This window comes from Odontesthes bonariensis, chromosome 9, assembly GCF_027942865.1.
Source record: "Odontesthes bonariensis isolate fOdoBon6 chromosome 9, fOdoBon6.hap1, whole genome shotgun sequence".
Lineage (NCBI taxonomy): Eukaryota > Metazoa > Chordata > Actinopteri > Atheriniformes > Atherinopsidae > Odontesthes > Odontesthes bonariensis.
This window is the reverse complement of record NC_134514.1, coordinates 12,746,815-12,767,575: the sequence shown is the minus strand read 5'-3', so window position 1 is coordinate 12,767,575 and position 20,761 is coordinate 12,746,815. Positions and strand designations below refer to the sequence as shown.

Sequence of the window (20,761 nt, the reverse complement as noted above, 5' to 3'; positions counted from 1 at the left end):
TCATTTTCCAAAACGATTACTTATGTAATTTGTCTATTTTAGGTTGTATTATGTAATTCATCAAAAGTGACTGACTGACTGAAGTTAAAAACAGTGTCGGTGAACATAACAAAGCTAAATAAATAATGCAGATTATTTAACAGCAATCTTATAGTGAACAGATGGGAAGCTTAAAAGACACTGGAGCAGTGGCTGATGCCCCATTACAGAATGTTATTATGCAGAGATGAAGAAGAAAATAGCAGAGGAAAATAAGGGGTAAGCATGTTATTGACATGCCTCTGTGTTGCTGAGGTTTTCATCACTGAAAGTCACCTCTGTTGGGAGGGAAAGGGTTTAGAGAATAATGATGGTTTGTGGAGTAATGAATGTAGGAAAATAGAGGAAGCTGCATTTAAGACGATGATGAGGATGGGGAATGAATGGTCAGGGGAGCTGAGGAGAAGCATACGAGGGAATGAGGGTTTAAATGAGAGCAGAGGGAGTGAGGTCATAAACCCTGATATGCTTTAGAGGAGCTAGAGCTAGATAGAGATCAAAGGATTGTCCTTGTTACAGCTCAACTGTTAGCCAGGCTCTGACTGGCAGCCCAGCCGCTTCTTTAAGGTGTTCAAATGTGGAAATATTTTTATTACAAATAGCTTCTGAGAGAACTTCAGAATTACAGTCTGCTTCAATTTTCTTTTCAACTGTCATTATAAACCACTTACAATCATAGGTTAAATTGGAATTTGTTATATATTAGTGGGGCTCTGCTGTTTCAGGGGTGTGTGTGTGTGTGTGTGTGTGTGTGTGTGTGTGTGTGTGCTTAGACTACAAAATCTGACTGACATTGTTTGACAAACTAATACAACAACGTAACACCTCCTGCACAATAATTTATCATTCTAGGTAAATCTGGCAATGTGTAAACCTGACAATAAAATCTTTGTTTCAGTGTCAACTATAACAACGGTGCTGTTGACACAAAAGGGGGGCAATGTAAAGAGATTTTTTAAAAAACAGTTTTTAATAGTTACATAGAAATTAAACTGATGTATGATTATTTGATGCTTATATCACAAAGAACCCAGCCTTCTTTGACTAATCAAAGAGTTGTTTAAGGTCTGTTAGTTTCTTCTCTTTGCTTAAAAATCTACCTTAAAAAATTTAAAGAAAATTTTCTGATAAATTATCTATGTGAAAATGAGCATATGAAAACCTTAATTAAGTGTCATATTTTTTCATAATATTAGATAAAGTGTTCTTCGTAGAAGAGGCAAGGGACTGTCATTAGTTCATGTTAGACCTAGAAATTGGTCAGACAAGTATACCTCACCTTGACATGGATGTCCATGGATGCAATGCCATGACTTGTATGAAATATGTTCAAGACATTCTGCTGCATTTAACATTCTCTGTGGGAGATCATCGTTCATGTAAGTATAGCTGCATTCACAGCACAAATGTTGTCTTTAGGTGAGACATAAGACTTTATGTGACCTTGAGTAGACACGTCGTCTTAATGGTCTGAATTTCAATCAATTTTTTACGCATTGCGTTGCTTAAAAAAAGAAATGGACAAATAGGTCAATGACAGTTACTTTTGGGGGAATTCAGCTGTAATAAAGTTAAAAAAGATAGAACTTTTGAGCATGTGCAGAGCACCAAAGCCCATATGACTAGTTGAATGTACAAATGCAGGAGTGATTCAAACCCCAGCTGCATTAACTGGGTGTGTTAGTCTGGTTTTGAGAAGCTTGATTGTGTATAATTTGGTCGGACTAACGTACTTACATGCATTTTAATTGCATGGTTGTTGTTTTTTTGATTGTTTGGTTGCTTTTTGTTTTTTTAGTGTCATGTAAACATGGAGCAGTCAAATTTGAGTCACCTGCTTGCAAGATGATACGGAAAATTGAGGCTTTCTATTCATTTAAGTTAGAAAAAACCCTAACCAGCATATAACACTGAAGTTATGCAGTTTCCCATCAAGATAAAGCATAAGGGCTGAATTTAGAGAGCACCAGCTGGTTTAGCCCATGCTCACAATAAATTAGAAGCTGCAGTTGCTGTAATTTCTGACTCATCAGATGCTATAGTTCATAATCAAATTTAAATAAATCTTCTAAAAAGAATCTGCAGATGATTTGGACACATTTTAAGTAGCTAGAAACAAGTATTTTAAAGATGTTTTTCTGTCACCTTGGATTACATAACAAACTGTTTAGCAAGCCAGCAACTCATACGTGTTTAGTGTTGTTTCAGTATCTACTTTGTCTTATGTAACAGTGATTCACAACTCAGCTCTGTCACCTTAGCATTGTTTACAGCCACAGTTAAGAACCTGCTGATCACCACCTGTTTTACACCAAACAACACAAGGACAGAGTCAGACATTTTCCTTAGGAATGGGTGGAAACCAACAACACAGCTAGAAACAGAGGAAACAGACCTGCTATCTACAGAAACAGTTCCGAATGCTAATATTGCTCTGGCTCGGTGTGTCTGTAGTTATCATAACAACCTCATCAGGTGATAAAATATCAATCGCATGTATACAGCTTTGATGATGCCAAATGTTGACAAAGAATTTCATTACTTGACCAAAAATATCTTCAGACAAGTAGCCATGTAGCACAGTATGTATTGGGTTAGACATTTTGAAGTTGAATAACCCTTCTATTGTGTGTATGTCTGAAATGCAGGAACTGAGGATGACTGTAGATTTTAGAAATCTGTTTCCTTTTTCTCTTCCAGCACAAGAGGAACCATCACTGACATAGAGGTGCTGTGATTGGACCAGATGGCGTTTCAGATGAAAAGCAGAAATGCAGCACAGGCAACCGGCATTTCAGGAAAGCTGCATAGATATTGTTCAGCGATGGTTCTTAAGAGTTTGTCACAAAGAAAAGGACAAAATGCACATCACTTTAACGTTCTTATGAGCAACATAAATGCATACAGACAAGCTCCCGAAGAAATGCAGATCTTTGGAGTACTCCCCAGTAGCAAGTTAGACTCAGGGAGAATGTTAAACATTAAAATGCTCACCATGAACCCCGATATCTGATTCAAAACTGCATGGACCCTTTGCGGTATCTCTCACTTCCTCATTTCCTGTCATCTAACCCTAAGACTATCTCATTAAGGCAGAAAATGCACAATAAAAATTCAACTTACTGATATTGCTGATATATTGTTTACTGACATGACTATGATCTGTGTATTTTTCTTTATTATGCTTTTATGCTTTTAACTTGTTGCTTTTATCTTGTAGCACTCTGAGATCCCCAATGAAGAGTGCATTATGAATAAAATGTATTATTAGTATCATCATTATTACTTCCTCAAATATGTAACCCTGTTGCTTTTAGACGTTTTCTGTTGCTACGGCCAGCTTTGCAGAGCTAAATTCACGTCTTTAATTTTCCTATGAGTGCAAGATGAAAACAAACAATGAGGATCCTCAGCAGGCATACTGTATGCACATTTGTATGCAGCACCATGCTGGGCGGCGTTTCTATTTTCAGCAAGTTTGAGTCTGTAGCAGAAAAGAGAGGAAGAGTGCGGCATTGTAATTACAAATACTAACACATTCCGGGTAAAATTCTCAGCAGCAGTCTCTGAGCTTCACAGTGCTCTGAACCAGCAGTCCTGCGTTCTCTTTGTGTAATAAAATCAGTATAAAGCTGTGTCTCATGCTGTTGGTTCCTTTCATTTCAATCATACCACACAATTGAAAATTCAAAGTCTCTGAGTGATATCAATAATATTGCATAAATGTTTTATTTCCAGAAAAAACACTATCAAACCATCCTATAATCACTTCATCCTCAAGATCCAAAGCGATGCCAGAAACACATAGTCTATGCAGCTCTTTGTTTTATAAAAATGGTTGGACATGATGTTTTCACATAGGGCTCTCCGTGGATGTCAGCAGGCATTTAGTTTATGATAAGGTAATGATGTCTACATTCAACATCTCACATAGTGCACTGATGCAAGCTTAAGTGCACTACAGACTCTGTACACTCACAACAGATCAAAATAAAAGGCAACATATGTGTGGTATTGCATTTTTTTCCCCACAGTAAACACTAAGTATACTTAATACCTCATGCACCACAGATGTGCGATTCAGCTCCAGCACCACAAATTCTCTCAAGATGGTAAGAAAAGAAGGATTTGTTTGGTGACAACACGTCAAATACATGAGCTGAGAGCTCACAGATCAACTATAACTGACGGAGTGGCGGCTGAAAGCCGTCAACTACATAATCCTCCTGTCCGATCCAATCTACAACCCTCTCTAGTCACCTTCTAGAGAGCAGCAAAAGGGCCAAATATGTCCCTGTGGGATGTAAAAGTAGACAATTCACTATTAAACAGCCACAAACACAAACAGCCTAAAACATGACCGTATGTCAGTCAGTGTAAAGCTGTTCAGAGCTGGTTTCTGCAGCTGCCATGTGGCCATAAAAATCAGTTACTGATGAGGATATCACCACATAGCACCACTTCGGAGGAAAGATTATTGCAGTGAATCACATTTTTTTCAACTTAAAAATGACATGCAACTATTATAGTGGAAAGCAAGGCTGGCAATATTGAATATCTCTGATATGAGAGACCAAAATCAATTGTGTCTTTGAGTTCCAAACAAACCCAGCAATTACACAAAAACAGATGTTTTGAGCACAGCAAGATCCATTTACATTCTGTGGTTTATGGTACCGAGCCAATATTGCCTACTTGGGGACTGAGATTGATCACCTGCACCTGTGTGTCAGGACGCATACTTAGTAAGTCTATATTGTACATAGTTCTGAGTCAGTTTGTGCTTGCTTGGATAAACATGGACCATATCTCATGAGTACCATCAGACTCCAACACAAATACCAAAACCATTAACTTCCCCTGAGGACAGAAACATTCTTGTTTTTTTTTTGGTTTTTTTGCAACAACTTTAGTGGAACTAAGGCAAAATAAGCTACAATTCAAATGTAAATAGTACATAAAGAAATATGCCGGCTGGAAGAATGCTGCGTTGGCTCAGAGGAATAAAGTAGGGTTCGGCTATTTATTCAGTAAGATCACTTCATTGTTGACTTTGCTCAATATAAAAATAAATCTATATGTTTTGTTTAAAAAACAGATAAATGAAAGAGAACTTGAAACTTTTATGCCATCCACCAATACTGCTCACCTTTTCCTGGAGTAATGTAATGATAAATAAGTGCCACTGCAGCTGAGCACTTCACAAGTCACTTTTGGCTTCATGAGTGGTCTGTTGATGGGGTGCTTGGGGGGTGGAAAGTATTTGTCATGTTGTCACATGACTGGAGAAGCAGCTTCTTTAATCTCTGCAGGACTGGACTGTACTCCTGCTGAACCACTGATTAAAAGCAACTCGTCAAATATCAGAGCTGACCTTTACAAGAAGAGGCATCAATTTAATAGTAAACAAAACCCAAAACAAGTGACAGGCTATCAACTCAAGACTGACTGAGGAGCTGCAAATAAAAGGTGTAAGCACCAGTGGGTTTTGTCCAGACAATGAGGAGAATAAAATTTCATACAATTTTAAGCTTTTTTTTTTTTATTTGCCTCTTATTATTTTTGCCTGATCATGATACAGGTTTTTATGAATGCTTGACTGACAAGGATAAGCTCATACAGAGAAACCGAAAATGAAATAAAACAAACGTTAAAACAGAAATAAAGAAAAGCTATTCACTCTGTACAATTCCCCATACAAATTTATCTAATATAAAATACCCTGCATGTTTCTATTAAAGAGAAAAAATATTTAAATAAAAACAAAACACTGACCTGCATAAACTTTAGCATTAATTTGTGAACAAAGTGAACTTTTCCTGGTATATGAAAAATACAGTGGTCCTAAATCTCTTGGCAACATGGAACTCAATTACAGTGGTTAGATAAACACATGAGAGTTTGATAAATCAATGTAATGAGATAACTTTCTCACAGGGGCAATTTGTTAGGAGAATCACTTGATTTAACATCTGTGTTGAAGTCCAATATGAAAACCTGCTGAAATATGATATTCTTCCATCAGACAGTCCTATTCGTTTCACATACTGCTCTGTGCAGGCACAAAATCCCTTTGCATCTCTTTTCTTGTACTTACTAATTGATTGATCAACCTTATTTTGTGAGAAAGATAAACTTTAATGTGAAATTGAATTAACTGATTTAATAATGTTGCATTAATTTATCTATCATGTATGTTTTATTCCTCAATTTAATAAATAAACAAGAAAATAATTCAAACCTACTAAATTACTAAATACTACAGATATATAAAATTTACTTAAAATTTTGAGTAAAATGATGTTTCTGCCTATGAAAAACAAGTAGACTTAACTTAATTTGTTTAAATAAATATGACTTAAAACTTAGATGTAATTATGTAAATGTTACTTAATATCTTCACAACTGTTGTGTTTTGTGGTAAGTAAAATTTACTTGATACTGGAAAGTGAGTGTTACTTGATATTGCAGCATTAAATCTTACTTAAATCATTTGAGTGCAAATACTTACAAAGGGTTTTTTAAGTAAATCTTATGAGTTATTTGTTTCAGTGTAAAGCACTTTGAATTGCCTTGTGTACGAATTGTGCTCTACAAATAAACTCGCCTTGCCCTACATTTAGGTAAACAACAAATGATGCAGAACACATTTGCCATAATACAATTCCCACACAATCACTCATCATCTGACAGTGAGTTAGCTGTTTAATAATTTAGCTTTTGTAGAGTCATCTACATTGGAAAAAAATACCAACACACAGATAAGGAAGTAGGCCCACATATCTGTCATCCAGATATCTGTTGGCCTCACCAGAAGCCTTGGCGGTTCCTCTCAGAAGCAAAGTCATCAGAGAATACAATCCCAGATTTTTTAAAGATTTGACGAGAGGAGGAAGAAAAGATTAGAACCACTTTGCTTCCAAAGCGAGAATTATGTTTTAACTGGTGCTTTGGATGTGCATAAATAAACTAAGAAGAATGTCTCAAGCTCCGTGTATATCCTCAGGCATCATCGAGCAAGAAGGAGCTCAAAGCTTTAAACACACTGCATATCTGTATGATAATATCTCAGTGATGTGAATATCATGTTTATCTCTCAGCTTATAATATGTTTTATTCATTCATGCTCATCTACTGTAGGGATCAATAATAAAGTGATTACCACATACAAGGAGGGATAATCTGGTCTTTTTCACTTTAATGCGTGCTCAGGACTATGTGGGCAGCTGTTTTCATGTGGAAGCCTGAGTCTGATATTCACATGGTCCCAAAGATCTCAGTGTAATGTGAAAGGTTCCCTAATAGCACAGAAATGCCAGAGAAAAAACACCCACCTCTGCAGGCTGGTGCAGCTTTTAGCCTCTTTACCACATCGTTTTAGTTTTTTAGCCCACGCACTCACTGCACACAGTGCATATACAAACAAATATCTGTTAACAAATTCTCAAAGTGATGTGACTATGCAGCATTACCATTTTCATTGGCCAAATCAGTGGCTTTTAGCAGAGGAACTTACTGTTTACTGCCAGTACCCTTTCCAAAGTGTTATTTATCATGTGTTACAGTGCAATACTTCCTTCTTAAACAATAATAATATTTAAAAGTAAAAGTCTAGCAAACTATTTTGATCTAGTGACTTGACAAAAAAGAACAATATAAGCTTCAATTTAATTTAGAGTACACAAAGAGGTTAGTTTTCGACTTGGCTGATCACGAAAGCCTAAAGGAGAAAAAGCTTAACACACTGAAATCATGACCCACTGTGAACATTTAATCATGATCCTTAGCTTAAGGGAAAAGGTGAAGGACCTGCACAGTGAATTGATTTATGAACTAAACTAAGCAGGGTGATTTCTACCTCCCACAGTTCTCATCCCCCATACGACACTATAAGCTGTTTTCTGTGAACGAGATCATGACACCGGGTGCCTGATGCTAAAGGGCTGAAACACAAAGTTAAGAAGTGACTGCTGAAATCTCTCCTGCTGTTGAATGCTACAGAAAAAAAGTAAAAAAAATAGTTATCTCTAAAAAAAAAAGGTTTCCTTGCTCAAGGTTTTCACAACACACTCATCTCTGCTTATTTAGCAAGAAACTAACAAATACATCTTATTTTATAACCTTGAATTATTGATAAATTGTGAAAAACAGTTTTTCATAGCTCACTCACACTTAGCCTTTTATAGTGTTTTTTCAAAGGCTATTATGGGTCTGAAGGCAGCTTAAATTTAGAAAATATTTCCTTGCATTTATTGTGGTTTTGCAGGATGAAATCATTGCATCTTTTACTCTCTCTGGCCTCTTATAGTCAAAAATGACTTAATGGTGCTTAAAAAAGAGGCCACTGTCACTATCGTTTAGTGGACAGTATGTACTATCATTCCAGGTAATTGGAACTTAACTATGGATGTGTGAGCAAGAAAAATGCTAACTTTATTGAGTGTATGTGTCCGTATGAATCCGATTATGACTGCAGGGTTATGTGTGCTGAGTGTACCGTGCGACTGGTGCTCCATCTGTCCCAGAGTTTCGATCTGCTCCACCAGGTCATTTGAGTTCCACTGACTCATGCCGAGCAGAATGGCACTTTTTCCCTCCATAACATCTGCTGGGACAAACACACACACATAAACAGAGATGAGTTAGACAGCACAGCAAAGAAAAAAAATCTCATTCCTCTCTCTGCATGTCGATAATATTTGTTACATGCACAACGTCTTGTTTTGAAGCTCAAACTATCCATCCATCCATTCATTTTCTATACCCGCTGAATCCGTCGGTCGGGTCGCGGGGGAGGTGGAGCCTATCCCAGCAGTCAATGAGCAAGAGCAGGGTACACCCTGGACCAGTCCATCACAGGGCCACACAGAGACAAATGAGACAAACAACCATACACATGCAAACTCACTCCAAAGGACAATTTTAGAGACACCAATTAACTTAACATGCATATTTTTGGACAGTGGGAGGAAGCTAGAGTACCCAGAGAGAACCCACACATACATGGGGAGAACATGCAAACTCCACACAGAAAGGCCCCAGCTGGGAGTTGAACCTGGAACCTTCTTGCTGTGAGGCAACGGTGCTAGCCACCACACCACCGTGCAGCCCAAGCTCAAGCTAATAAAAGCTAAATGATTCATTAGGTTTCTTCTCAGGTGTGACTCAAGCACCTAAAATCCAATCACCGCAGTTATGATTTCAACCAGTTAGGTGTGTTTTCGTTTTAAAATTTGGCCTTCCAAACAGTACATCCTGTTTATGCCAAGTGCATACACAGCTCAACATGCAGCAAGTAATCAAAACCACAAATTGGCAGGCAACAACAGGGCAAACAACAAGGTGTGATACACAGTAGAACACCGTATGTTTCATATGGCTTGTGATGGCAGGATACACACAGTATATTGTGCTGCCTTTGAAAAATTACAAATAGTCTTCAGTGATGTTTACACAGACCAATAAACTGTTAAACGTTAAGATATTTGTCGGTTTCTTGTATTTCATCAAACAAACTTTTATACTGTGCTGACATGAAAATGAATTCATTGTAAAACACGTGGTGAGGCAGTTGCATAACAGCTAGTGCTGCACAGCGTACGGATTCTAGAGAGATTTTGCAATATCTTTCCATTAGAAAATGATGCAATCTACTGTCAGTGTTTTCTTAAGAACCAGTGAGGCAGTGTATGCCTGAGTCTTCCTCTCCCAGCAGTGGGTGTGCCGTCTAACTTCTGATCCCTGAAGCTATCCTGCTTTCACTTTGACAGCACAAGGCTGAAAGTGCTGTTAACAACAGTCTACAGTCTGTGGATGTGGCAGATAGTGAAACATGGAATCATTTCATCATCTTGTGTATTATGGAAAGCCTGCAAAACACCATGAAACAAATCTGGAAGAAATGTTTCCAAATTACACAGAAAAAGAGTGCAAACCAAACCAACTTGGCAGAGCATCTCAATGGCAGATGAGCTGAACCTGTTCAAAGAATTAAAAGAGCAACAGATTTGTAAATATGATAACATAATTCCACTAAACCCTGTCCACAAAGACAAATTAGATCCCACGTATGCAGATAAACAACGGTTTTTATCAGTTTTTACATAACAGTTACTGTTAATGGGGATCATAGCATGTATATTTCTTTAGTTTTGTAAAGAGAAAGTGAGTTCACCTCTGTCACAGAAGTATATTGAGTATTATCAAACACTGTTTAATAAGGAATGCTGGATTCGGCTGCAAATATATTATTAGTTTGCTATCAAAGAACTTAACAGAACATAAACTATAGTTTTATCAAGCATGGAAATAAACAAATGGCATAAACTGTGAGTATGTCACTTCATGATGATGAAGCTAAAATAGAGAATTCTTGGCAGTGACATGTTCTATCATCAGTTTTTTCTGAACTTTTTCCTGAAATCTTGGGTTTTTGTTGTGGTATTATTTCATGGTAGAAATGTATTGTTTCCCCGTCATAAATGTGGTCTTAAAAGTCTTAAGCTTTCCTGCCAGTATACTGGGTAGAACGACATATACAATAATCATTGGCTTTTAGTAATAGCTTTTCATACTAGTTGTCTTCTTTTTCTAATCTTTATTGGGTTTAAAAGATGTGTATGTATCTGTGGGGAGGTTTTATGATTTATGTGCTTTTTTTTTTTTTTTACATGACTGCACTATTATTCTTGATTAGATCTAAATCAGGTGGCTGTTAATCACAGACAGGGCCCTACTTACAGTTTTATTAAATTCATAGTCATGATGTATCAGATTAACAGAAAGCATAGGGGTGATAGGCTCCAGTTCTTTTCTACTGCCATACAAGCTTGAGTGTGAAATATCTAATTGTGAGAGCTATCTAGTGCCATCTAGTATACTACCATTCTGTCAAAGATTTCATTCATTCAAATGTGTGGGAAGAAAAAAGGAAGTCAGATAGTAGAGGAGCCAGATGTGCATGTTTGAATGAAGAAAGCTTTTTATCTCTAATATGATAACATTTGTTCTTGTCATTTTGCACCATTAATGGCATTTTTAACAATGCCAGAAGCAGCAGTGGTATAAAACACCAATTTAAGCTCGTGCAATGTGTGCCAATCACTTCAGTTTTTACAAACACTGTAATAATGCATACAATATAATATTGGGTATAAACCAAAGAGCAGCTAGATAAGTCTCTTGGTTTGCTGATACTTGTGAGCATGGTGACATTACTGAAAAATAGGTTCTTTGGGGAAGCAAACATCAGCATTCAAACTGATGTCAGCTGTGATGGCTGTATGCCATGCGTGACCAAAAACAGGACATAGCCAGTGTCTGATTTCCTTTAGTCTCTTAGTTCCTTCATGGCCATCTTTTCAGCTGTTTAACCTTGTGCTTTTATAGTAAGCATAAGACCTCAGCTTGGTGCCCTTCTCCTAACCCTTGCCTGTCCAGTTAGCTCTTGGATTTTTTTTGCTTTCTTTTTAGAAGTTGTATTTTGATTCATGTCACACGTGTGTTATCTCTGCTCTGTTTTATCAACCTAATCGTTTTTTGGATTTTAACTAGCTGTGTCCTGTTATTTGGGTCTACATTTTTTCAGCGGCGTCAACAATTAAACCCAAAACAGCTGTGAAGCAAACAGAGGAAGTGAAAATAACAGAAATAATTAGTTACAAAACTTATTGATGAAGGAGGGCGTAAACATTAAGCTAACTAAAGTTATGGAAAACAGATCATTCCAATCATAAAAAAAAAAAAACCTGAACCATTACATTAACAGAAACCCCAGGCTAGTCAAACTTTTATTTGGAGGAGAAAGTGACGGTTATAAGTAGCCTGGGAATTCCCATGCTGCTATGCGCTCGATTTCATTCTCACTGCAAAGTCAGCCTGGAAACCACCGCCCTTATTTTTGCCAGAGTTTGGGAACCAATCACAGAACGGGGGGGGGGGGGGGGGGCAGCAGCAGCAAGACGATGACGACGTCTATGCGCTACACCGAAGCTTGTAGAGTGTTAATCCAACATGACAGCGGGCACAACGTTACCGTTCGATGCAGCCTTAGAAAGTGTTTCGGAGTAGATTCACCCTAGGGTCATTTGAACCGTGACATCCAGCCAAGTAGCCCACCCGAAGTTTTTCCGATATTGGCTGAACATCAGCGGAGTTACTGAGTTATCCCGAATAGCTTAGTACAAGCGCTGACGGACCCTGGCAGTATCTCCAAAATTACCACACTAAAATCACATGCCATGACACCAAACTTCTACAGTAGCACAAATATGGTCTGTACTCACAAAACGATGCATTTGGAAGTTTGTACATAGTCCAGGAGTTTATTATTATCAACACAAGCCTGATAGCTTTTCTGCTGCTAAAGCTTCGTTGACGTCACTTCTGGGAGCTGGGAGCTTCAAAGTAAGATGAGGGTTGATCTACTACTGTAGACAACAAAGCAAGGCTGCTCAATTTCTCCATCATTAAAATAAATTCACAACTCTACAACATAAAAATTCATGTAGAATATAGCATATAGGCCTACTTTGTTGTCAATTTAAGTAGCTTAGAGCGCAAGTTTACTTTTATTTTACTTTTTTTTCTTCTTCCTCGTCGAATTTCTGTCGTCATCTGGTATAAGTGATACAATTGGCTATGAATCGCGCGCAAAGCAGCATGGGAAGAACCTGACGTCATTTGATAGACATTCGTAGCGCCCAATAAACGGCTCTAGGCATTCGTAAACCACGCCTCAAATACGAGAAAATGCACACCTAGTTCCCAGACCACCATCTCATCGAGATTGTGGACGCGTCAGCCAGGCTAGGTTATAAGCTGAATTCTACCAGATCCGACACTGATTACCGCCATGCTTCCTTTCTGACCTATCATGCTTCTCTGTAATGATGGACCATTACTGACTTTTTGAGTGCACCACCTTTCACTTTTACCTTAAAATAATGGGATAGAAAATGTGGCAAAAAACGTTTGTTCAAACCCATATAATTATCTGTCTCCTGCCCTGCTGAAGTTATTTTTGAGACATATAGTGACATACAATAATTTTGGCACCATAAAAGCTTTGAACTCTCAAATAACTTTTACCAAGATCCAAGGCTTATCCACAATCATCATTAGAAAACATCACATGATCCCAATTTCAAATCTTTAGACATAGCCTGACCCCTACCACCTTGTGTCGATAATCAGCAGCCATGGGTTCTTCTAAACAGCTGTCTAGCACCCTGCAAATAAGTTCTTTCAGATATTTGTTTTCTCAGTTCAAATTTGCATTTTACAGCAATGGTTGAAATCGATGTCTTGAAGATCAAGAAAGCTTTGAGAAAACTGCTTGTGGGATTACTAAGGATATCAAATCCCCTTTTTTTTATTGTCAAAGACCCAGAAGCAGAATGGCGTGGTCAAGCACAGTTCTACTGTGCTGTGATACCTGCATAAATATGACCTTCATGGAAGAGTCAAAAGAAAAAAATGACACCTCTGTATTGTACATCAACATCAGAATTGGGATTGGGATGAATCAATCAAGCTTTGGGCTTGTGTTTGAGACAACATTTTACTGACAGAGGAAAGAGGGTCTGGAAAAATGGTGATCCCTCTGCAAAAAGCTTCAGATGTTTTCTGCAACAGGGCAGACACAATGGACTCAGAAGTCAAAAGCTGAAGGATTACAAATAGCATTTACTGTTTTCCAACCTGCACATAACTGAAAATCTGTGAATATCTCTACAAAGCAGTGCATGCGAGATGGCCAAAGAGTCTCACAGAACTGGTAGCTTCTTGCAGGTCATCTTCAGTGTTAGATGAGTAAACTTGATGTGTGATCTTTAGCCTTAGGATGCTGAAAATCAGGTTGTTTGCTGAACAAATCAGAATAGTGGTGCCCAAACTTTTGCATATCACTTGCCAATCATTTTAGGATTGTTGCCACCTCACTGCCATAGCAAATCATAAGCTCTGTATTGCAGAATATCTGAGTCAGTCAAAAACACAAGCAAGGTGTGGTGTTGTGGTTCATATCCAAAACAGTTGTCTACTTCTCACAGCATGAAATCAAGGACAGTTTAAGATTGAATGAGTCATGCAGGAGGACACCCCTCTACCTGCCAGACTTCTCTCCTCTTTCACACATTCCTGCCTGGCTTCTCTGAGAGACTCTGTCAAGGGTCTGCACACCATGTCCATATGGATCACACTGCGGCCGCCTCATTGGTCACAGTTTGTCTCTCGCTATCTGCTCTGACACACTCCCCCTCTGGTGCCTCCACATGTCCCTCCGATCATCACAGTACTGAGCTGAATACAATGATGGAGGGACATAGTACATGCTCATAGTACAGATTCAAACAAACGCAGACAAGCACAACAAGGAGTGAGACAGAGGCATATATTTGATCCAAACAGAGCACTGCAGGATATATCAGAGATCGTGTTTGGACATGAGGAGAATACAAAGGCCTCAACATTGAATAAAAAATACGGGTTACTGAATCAACTACTGAAGGAGGAGCTGGGTATTGCTCGCAGCAAAAGACAAAAGCTCCTCTGAGAAGTAGAAACTCCAAAAAACTATACTAACATTGGACAGGAGGTGTTTCATGAAATGTGCAAATTGGCAAGAGAGCAAAACCAAAACCAACTCAGTCCCGCATATCTCTTGCTTGAGGAATTCATGGGAAAACAATAAAATCGAATCTTAGCAACAGAGCGAAAACAGATGTGTGAGACCTTCCTGCAGCTGACAGCCCCAAGAGGGGAAAAAGATTTAGACACATCCCTCAACCTGTCAGTTAGTGTCTGTGTGGAAGCAAGATGATGCTGTAATTGCTAAACAATGAGGAAACAGTCTCCACTGACCCCTCCAATATACTAGCAATATTAAGTTTCCTTATCTCATCATATCATGCATTTGTTGCAGCACTGGAATTTCCACAAAATTACTTATGGCTTTATTCTAAGCTAAGTCAAGTTCTGATGACGCTCTACTAATATGAGATTGTTTTGGGGATTATGTTGTAAAATGACATTAACTGGATGAGTCACTCTGTAGCTCTCAAGCAGAAAAAATATAATTGTAGAGAAAAATAAACTTATACAGACACTCATGATTCATTTTATAAGCAGTGTTCATAGTAACATTCATACTAAATATTGTACAGTCTAAATGTGCTTTTACATGCAGGTTTTCCCAGCAGAACATTCCATTGGATCAAGATGAGAAGTGTCGGTCACTTTACCTGTAAGTCGTTTTAATATTATGGCTGATCGATGTATGTCCTAATACCAACCTGCAACAGTAAAGAATATCTCATATCTCATATATCAAGTTTTACTTGAGGTTTGGTTCTGATTAGCAAGTGTTTGCAAACTAACACACAAGACGATGTAGTATGCCTGCTAAATATCATTACATAGAAGGACGCTGACATTGACCATTATCGATATCCCTTTTTCACACAACAAAACTGATGTGCCTTTGTTGCTCCACTAATATTCCTCTAAGCTGCTCCTACTTATGTTTATGTTTATGCATTTATCAGACGCTTTTATCCAAAACGACATACCATACTTCATTTGGTAAGTCTGAATTATCAAAGAAGAACAGCAGGCAGTTAATGGGGAAGTTTTTTTTGTGTCAATAAACCAAAACAAATACCTTTCATGGCTATTGTGTTGCTATTCTACACTTAGCTTCTGCATTAAGCTTAAAGCTAAGATACCCATGTTGTATAAAACTAAAAAAAAACACTAACATGACAATAGACTCCCACAAATAATATTTTTTTCTAAAAGACTAGTTCTCATGACTTGGTGCATGCACATGTCTTTAATCTGACTGTCTTTCTGTATGTCTTACTTTATCCTATAGATTTATATGAATACATTTATCTTGCTACAACTGAGCTATTTAAATACAAGAGTATTCTTATAATATGGTCCACCTTTCATATGCATAATCTATCTATCATTATGTGGGATTGTTTTTACTTTCCTTTGCTGAAAAATGTTCGTTTTTATCCTAAATTCCCAGGTACACCCCCTGCTCATCAATTACATTCCCAGAATCAAGCTAAATATATTCTGTGGCTGTTTTTTTGTCAGTCAGAGGTCAAAGTGGGATTTGGCAGGTGGGAGAAATCCTTAAATAAAGTGCAGCAGTGCAGTGGGGTTGGGGGAATAAGTCACTTTGGAAAATTGATATGTAATGTGAGCTCTGGTGGACTGTGTGATCAGCTGACATGCATTTAAACACCCATTCTTTGACATATTTTTGACAGATTCCACTACAAAAATGAGGCCCGACCAAAGAAAAGAACCTCAGAGCTGACATCAACATCTTTGTTGATTTGTAGCTGCGTCCATAGAGGCATTATTATATTGTGTATTTCAAAGAATTATATTTCACAGTCAGCAAAGTGATTTTACTGCTTGTTGCAATTTCAGCAGCCCATCGGCAATTTTTTGATAGTCTATGAATTACCCTCTTCTCTGTCTGACACCAGATCAGTGGTAGCTGATAAATATGTACGAATATGAAGCCTAAAACTGATTCCAAAAGAGTTCATGGTTACTGCCCCTCAAAAGGAACAAAAAAATGACAAAACTACAAAAAAGAAATGCCCATGGAATATGTTGGAATATAACTGAACAAGTAGACTAGCCAAACAAACCAAGCAAAAAATGCAAGATGAGACTTCAAAGAAAATCACCTAAATCAAATGAATACCTTTCTTTTTCCAGTGTTAAACTAAAACATAGCTTTTGGTTCGATACAAGACTTGAACCCCAGTTTTTGAGTAAAAGTCCAGTTTTCGAGTCAGACTAAACACCAAACTGAAAGAAACACAACTGACTGGCAGTTTTGTTCTAAAATACTTGCATTTCATACATGTCCCTCATCTGCAGTTTATTTATTTCTTCAGTACAGTGAACCATATTACAAATGAGGAGATTTGATGTTAATAGCAAAGCAAAAAGAAAGAGCAAAATAGTTTAAACTTCCCTTTTCCAGTAAATGCAGCATCCTCTGAAGTTGAAGTTGGACGGAGTTAACTAGAAAATGGACGGGATTACCCTAAATGGTTAACATAAATGGATCAATGAATGAAGTTATTTATCTATTTATTTCTTATTTATCAGTTGGTAGTGACTACAGACACCCAAATATATACTCTCAAGCACAAAAAGTGATCTTCCCATACTTTTAAACACAAGAAAAGCCTTGCCTTGTTTTGTCAAGGTGACATAGCACCAAATGCAACAGTCACCAATAAGCACTCCGTATCACATTTGTGTAAGTCTGTATTCACTGTGCAATTGAAACACAAAGATTCCTATATACAACAATAAAACTGCAACTGTCATTCTTAAATTTGTGTACTCTTTGCAAGCAAACAGAGTGACCGTCTCCCCCTTTCTACTCCATATGCTAAGTTGAGCCATCCAGTGGCTGTAGCTCAATTTTCAGTGAATACACATTTGAGCAGTGTTCCACCAAATGTAAAAGTGAGGTAAAAGAGAACTTGTTGTGTAATTATTCAAAACCTTTCATGAACAGATATATGAAAATAGGCAAAAGCTACATGATTTTGAATAATTTATCACACACTCCCATTGGATTTAATCCAAAATAGTGCAAAGTGATTCAAGTGCTACATCATAAGATAGCAGCCGTATAATAAACAGACATCCTACTTGCTTACAAGCATATTTTATCTCCGGCGACAATTTATTGTGGCATTAAAGTGTGCGAGCAGCCATCATCATAAATATCCTTTTAAAGATTAATATGTCAGTTTCCCTCATTATTTAAATTCATGTCATCAATGAACAAATGTGAATTAACACCCAGCAAATTTGTCAACAGCTCACATTAATAATGTGGCAGTTGAGTTGACATTCACTTAGCTGCTGGAGGGCACATTCAGACCTGATGAAATATTGGACTTTTCTCCTCTGGGCATAAACTCAAGTGGCTAAAAAGCACAAGAGGTTAACAAAGATTGTGTGCACAATCTTGTATGCACAGGCAACAGGGTGCCATCAAAGGAGATGCAACACCTAATTGGTCTGGAATGTCTCAAAGTAAAGTGAATACAATCACCATAAACAGGAGCATTTTTTACTTGATATCCATTAAACAAGCCATAATGGCTTATTGTAACTTAATATTTTATCAATGGAGTGATTATTTTAGGTTTGTTTCTTTGTGTGTGTGTGTCTTATGATTGATGTTTGGCTTTAAAAGTAAAAAGAAAAACATGTTGAGAGGAAGAAGGGGAGGCTTTTGGAAACACACTGGAATGAATCTGATTGAAAGTAATCCTGTTATTAGTCTCTGCAAGTGCTCCATACCAGTCGCAGGAACAGCCATGAAAAAAATCTTCAATGAAAAATCAATTACAGTTGCTCTGATGTTTGCGTGAGATGACAAAGAAAAAAATGTATCACCTAACTATCAATTAACAAGTGACTGATGATCAGAAAATGCCACATCATTCAGATTCTCTATTACAGTTTTATAGAGAAGGAAGAACATCAATATCAATATTGCCTACAAAACTGACCCTCTCTCCCCTAAGCCCATCATCTCAACAAGTGTACCAGATTCAAATTTTGAGCCCCACAAAACATTTTCTGTGGGATGTTGATGATAATCAGAAAATGTGAAAAGTACAGAAGCCTTCACACTGTTGGCTTGTTTGGTGTAAAACGTCTGATGCTCCATTTACCATGATGTACCAAGAACTTTTAACCACTCCAAAGAGGAGTGCTTTCGTTTGTGCTTTTCTTCTATTAGTGTGAGGTTTGAATCGCTTATCTTCTCGCTTTCATTCGAGAGCTTCTTGGTCAGAAAAGTAGATAAACTGGAGATTTACCTGCCAGTGATGGAAAATGAACGTTTTATGTATGACAGTAGAGGTGACTCATGAGGTGTACGGGTCATGGAACCACTCGGTATCTTTACTTAGATCTTTTTGTAGTCTGCATGTCAGCTTGAGACTCCCTGGCAGTACTCTTCTGTCATCACTGCAGGCTAGCTTTGAAAGCCTGTGATGACAAACTGTGTGTGTGTGTGTTTATTTATCATGGTGGGGACACAAAATCTGACAGCACACCAACTTATGTGGATTTCCTGTTAGCATGGGGACCAAAGTGAGGTTCCCCAGGGTTAAAAAGTGATTTTTTTGAAGGTTAAGACTTCGTTTTAGGGTTAGAATTAGGTTGTGGTTAGATTTATGGTTAAGGTTAAGCATTCAACTGTGATGGTTAGGGTAAGGGTGAAGGGCTAGGGAATGCATTGTGTCAGTTAGGAATCCCCACAGGAAAATAAAAACAAACGTGTTTGTATGCTATAGCTTGAGCTGTGTAGAGTTTTGCCAGGAGCAGCTGAGCTGTCTCCACACAAAAACTGGTAGACAAACAGCTGACTGAAACTGAAACTCCATGTTAGTTCTCATGAGAAACAACACACAGGATTCTTAATGTATTTCATATATATAATGGCTTGAAGTATGACTATACCTAAATGCAGATCTTTGAATAAGTAAAGTATCTGTATCTGCTCCTGTCAATAGATGACATAGTCTGCTGTGGTTAGCACCTCTAACACTGGGGTAATTCAGCCGTAAATGTTTGAACCAGACATCGATTCTCAAGATGAGGGAGCAAAATTATACAAGGTCGTATGCAGCAGGGAGTGTCAGAGTGGTAATATATTTACCTCCTTTGGCTTTCTTCAATATTGGAAAGGTACCAGAAAGCGAGTTTCTACCCAGCCCAGCTCTCCCAGCTGCAGCAGAGCGACCTGTAGCTCCTCACGTCGCCATACTTTTACTGCCTTCTCCACCTGGTTTGAGAAAACCTCTTCTCTAACTTTCACTAGCTTCTAATTTGATTAGTTCCTAACATCCAGCAGCCATAGCATCGATAGCTGATTTTGCTCATATGTCTTGTAACATAAAATACATTTAATGTTAACAAGGTTTAAAACCCCTCAGCAGAGGGAACCGTAGCAACAAACAGACTTTGTAGTTGCTTTGGTTTACGATGCAATATTCTTATTCTGCTGCTTTTCACAAAAACTGAGAGACAATACAGAGGGTAATAAAGACACTCGGACTAGTCAAAGGAACAATGTGATTGGGATTAAAGAGGATCTATCATGTAGTTTCTTGCTCAATATTTTTATTCTCCTTCTCAGCTAGACAAACTTTTTTTTTAAAGAAAACTAACTTATTCATCTTATGTAGGCCTGTATTAGCTCCCATCTCTTTAAAGCCTAGCTTCCCTTTGTAAAAGCCTGTGCTCCTCTGTATGGTCAGCTTCTGATAGCCTGCCAAATGGCAGCACCCCATGCATGTGAGCTGAACTGCTTAAACTCGGGGACTGGAATGGATGATCTTACAAACATATGTATGGTAAAGCAACAGTCTAAGACAACAGTCTTAATCCTGATTCTCTAAGCTGGTAGGATCACATTTACATGCCCTTATCAAAGTATTGTACAATCTATGCGTTTAATCTTTGTGACAACATGCTGTTGTTGTTTTTTTTAATTATCTAAGAGACAGTTTTCAAAACTGTTTAAAACTACAAAGTTATAACACTAACAGTCTGGCCTGAGCTTTTTAAAATGGAAGAGAGCAAAACCCTGACAGTCTTAATATATTTTCATGCTTTTCCTGGTCCATTCCGGTTACACAGTGTGGTTGGA

General features: G+C 37.8%; 1 protein-coding gene across 4 annotated transcripts in view; it reads right to left on the bottom strand.

Moving 5' to 3' along the window:
* pitpnm3 (PITPNM family member 3) overlaps window positions 1–20,761 on the bottom strand; it is a 104,515-nt gene that overhangs the window by 56,313 nt on the left and 27,441 nt on the right. For 3 of the 4 annotated variants that reach the window (XM_075473171.1, XM_075473172.1, XM_075473174.1), the window contains exon 3: window positions 8,537–8,647. In XM_075473171.1, coding sequence (XP_075329286.1) covers window positions 8,537–8,647 — 111 coding nt within the window. The remainder of the gene's footprint in view (window positions 1–8,536; window positions 8,648–20,761) is intronic. The other variant, XM_075473173.1, reaches the window with a different exon arrangement.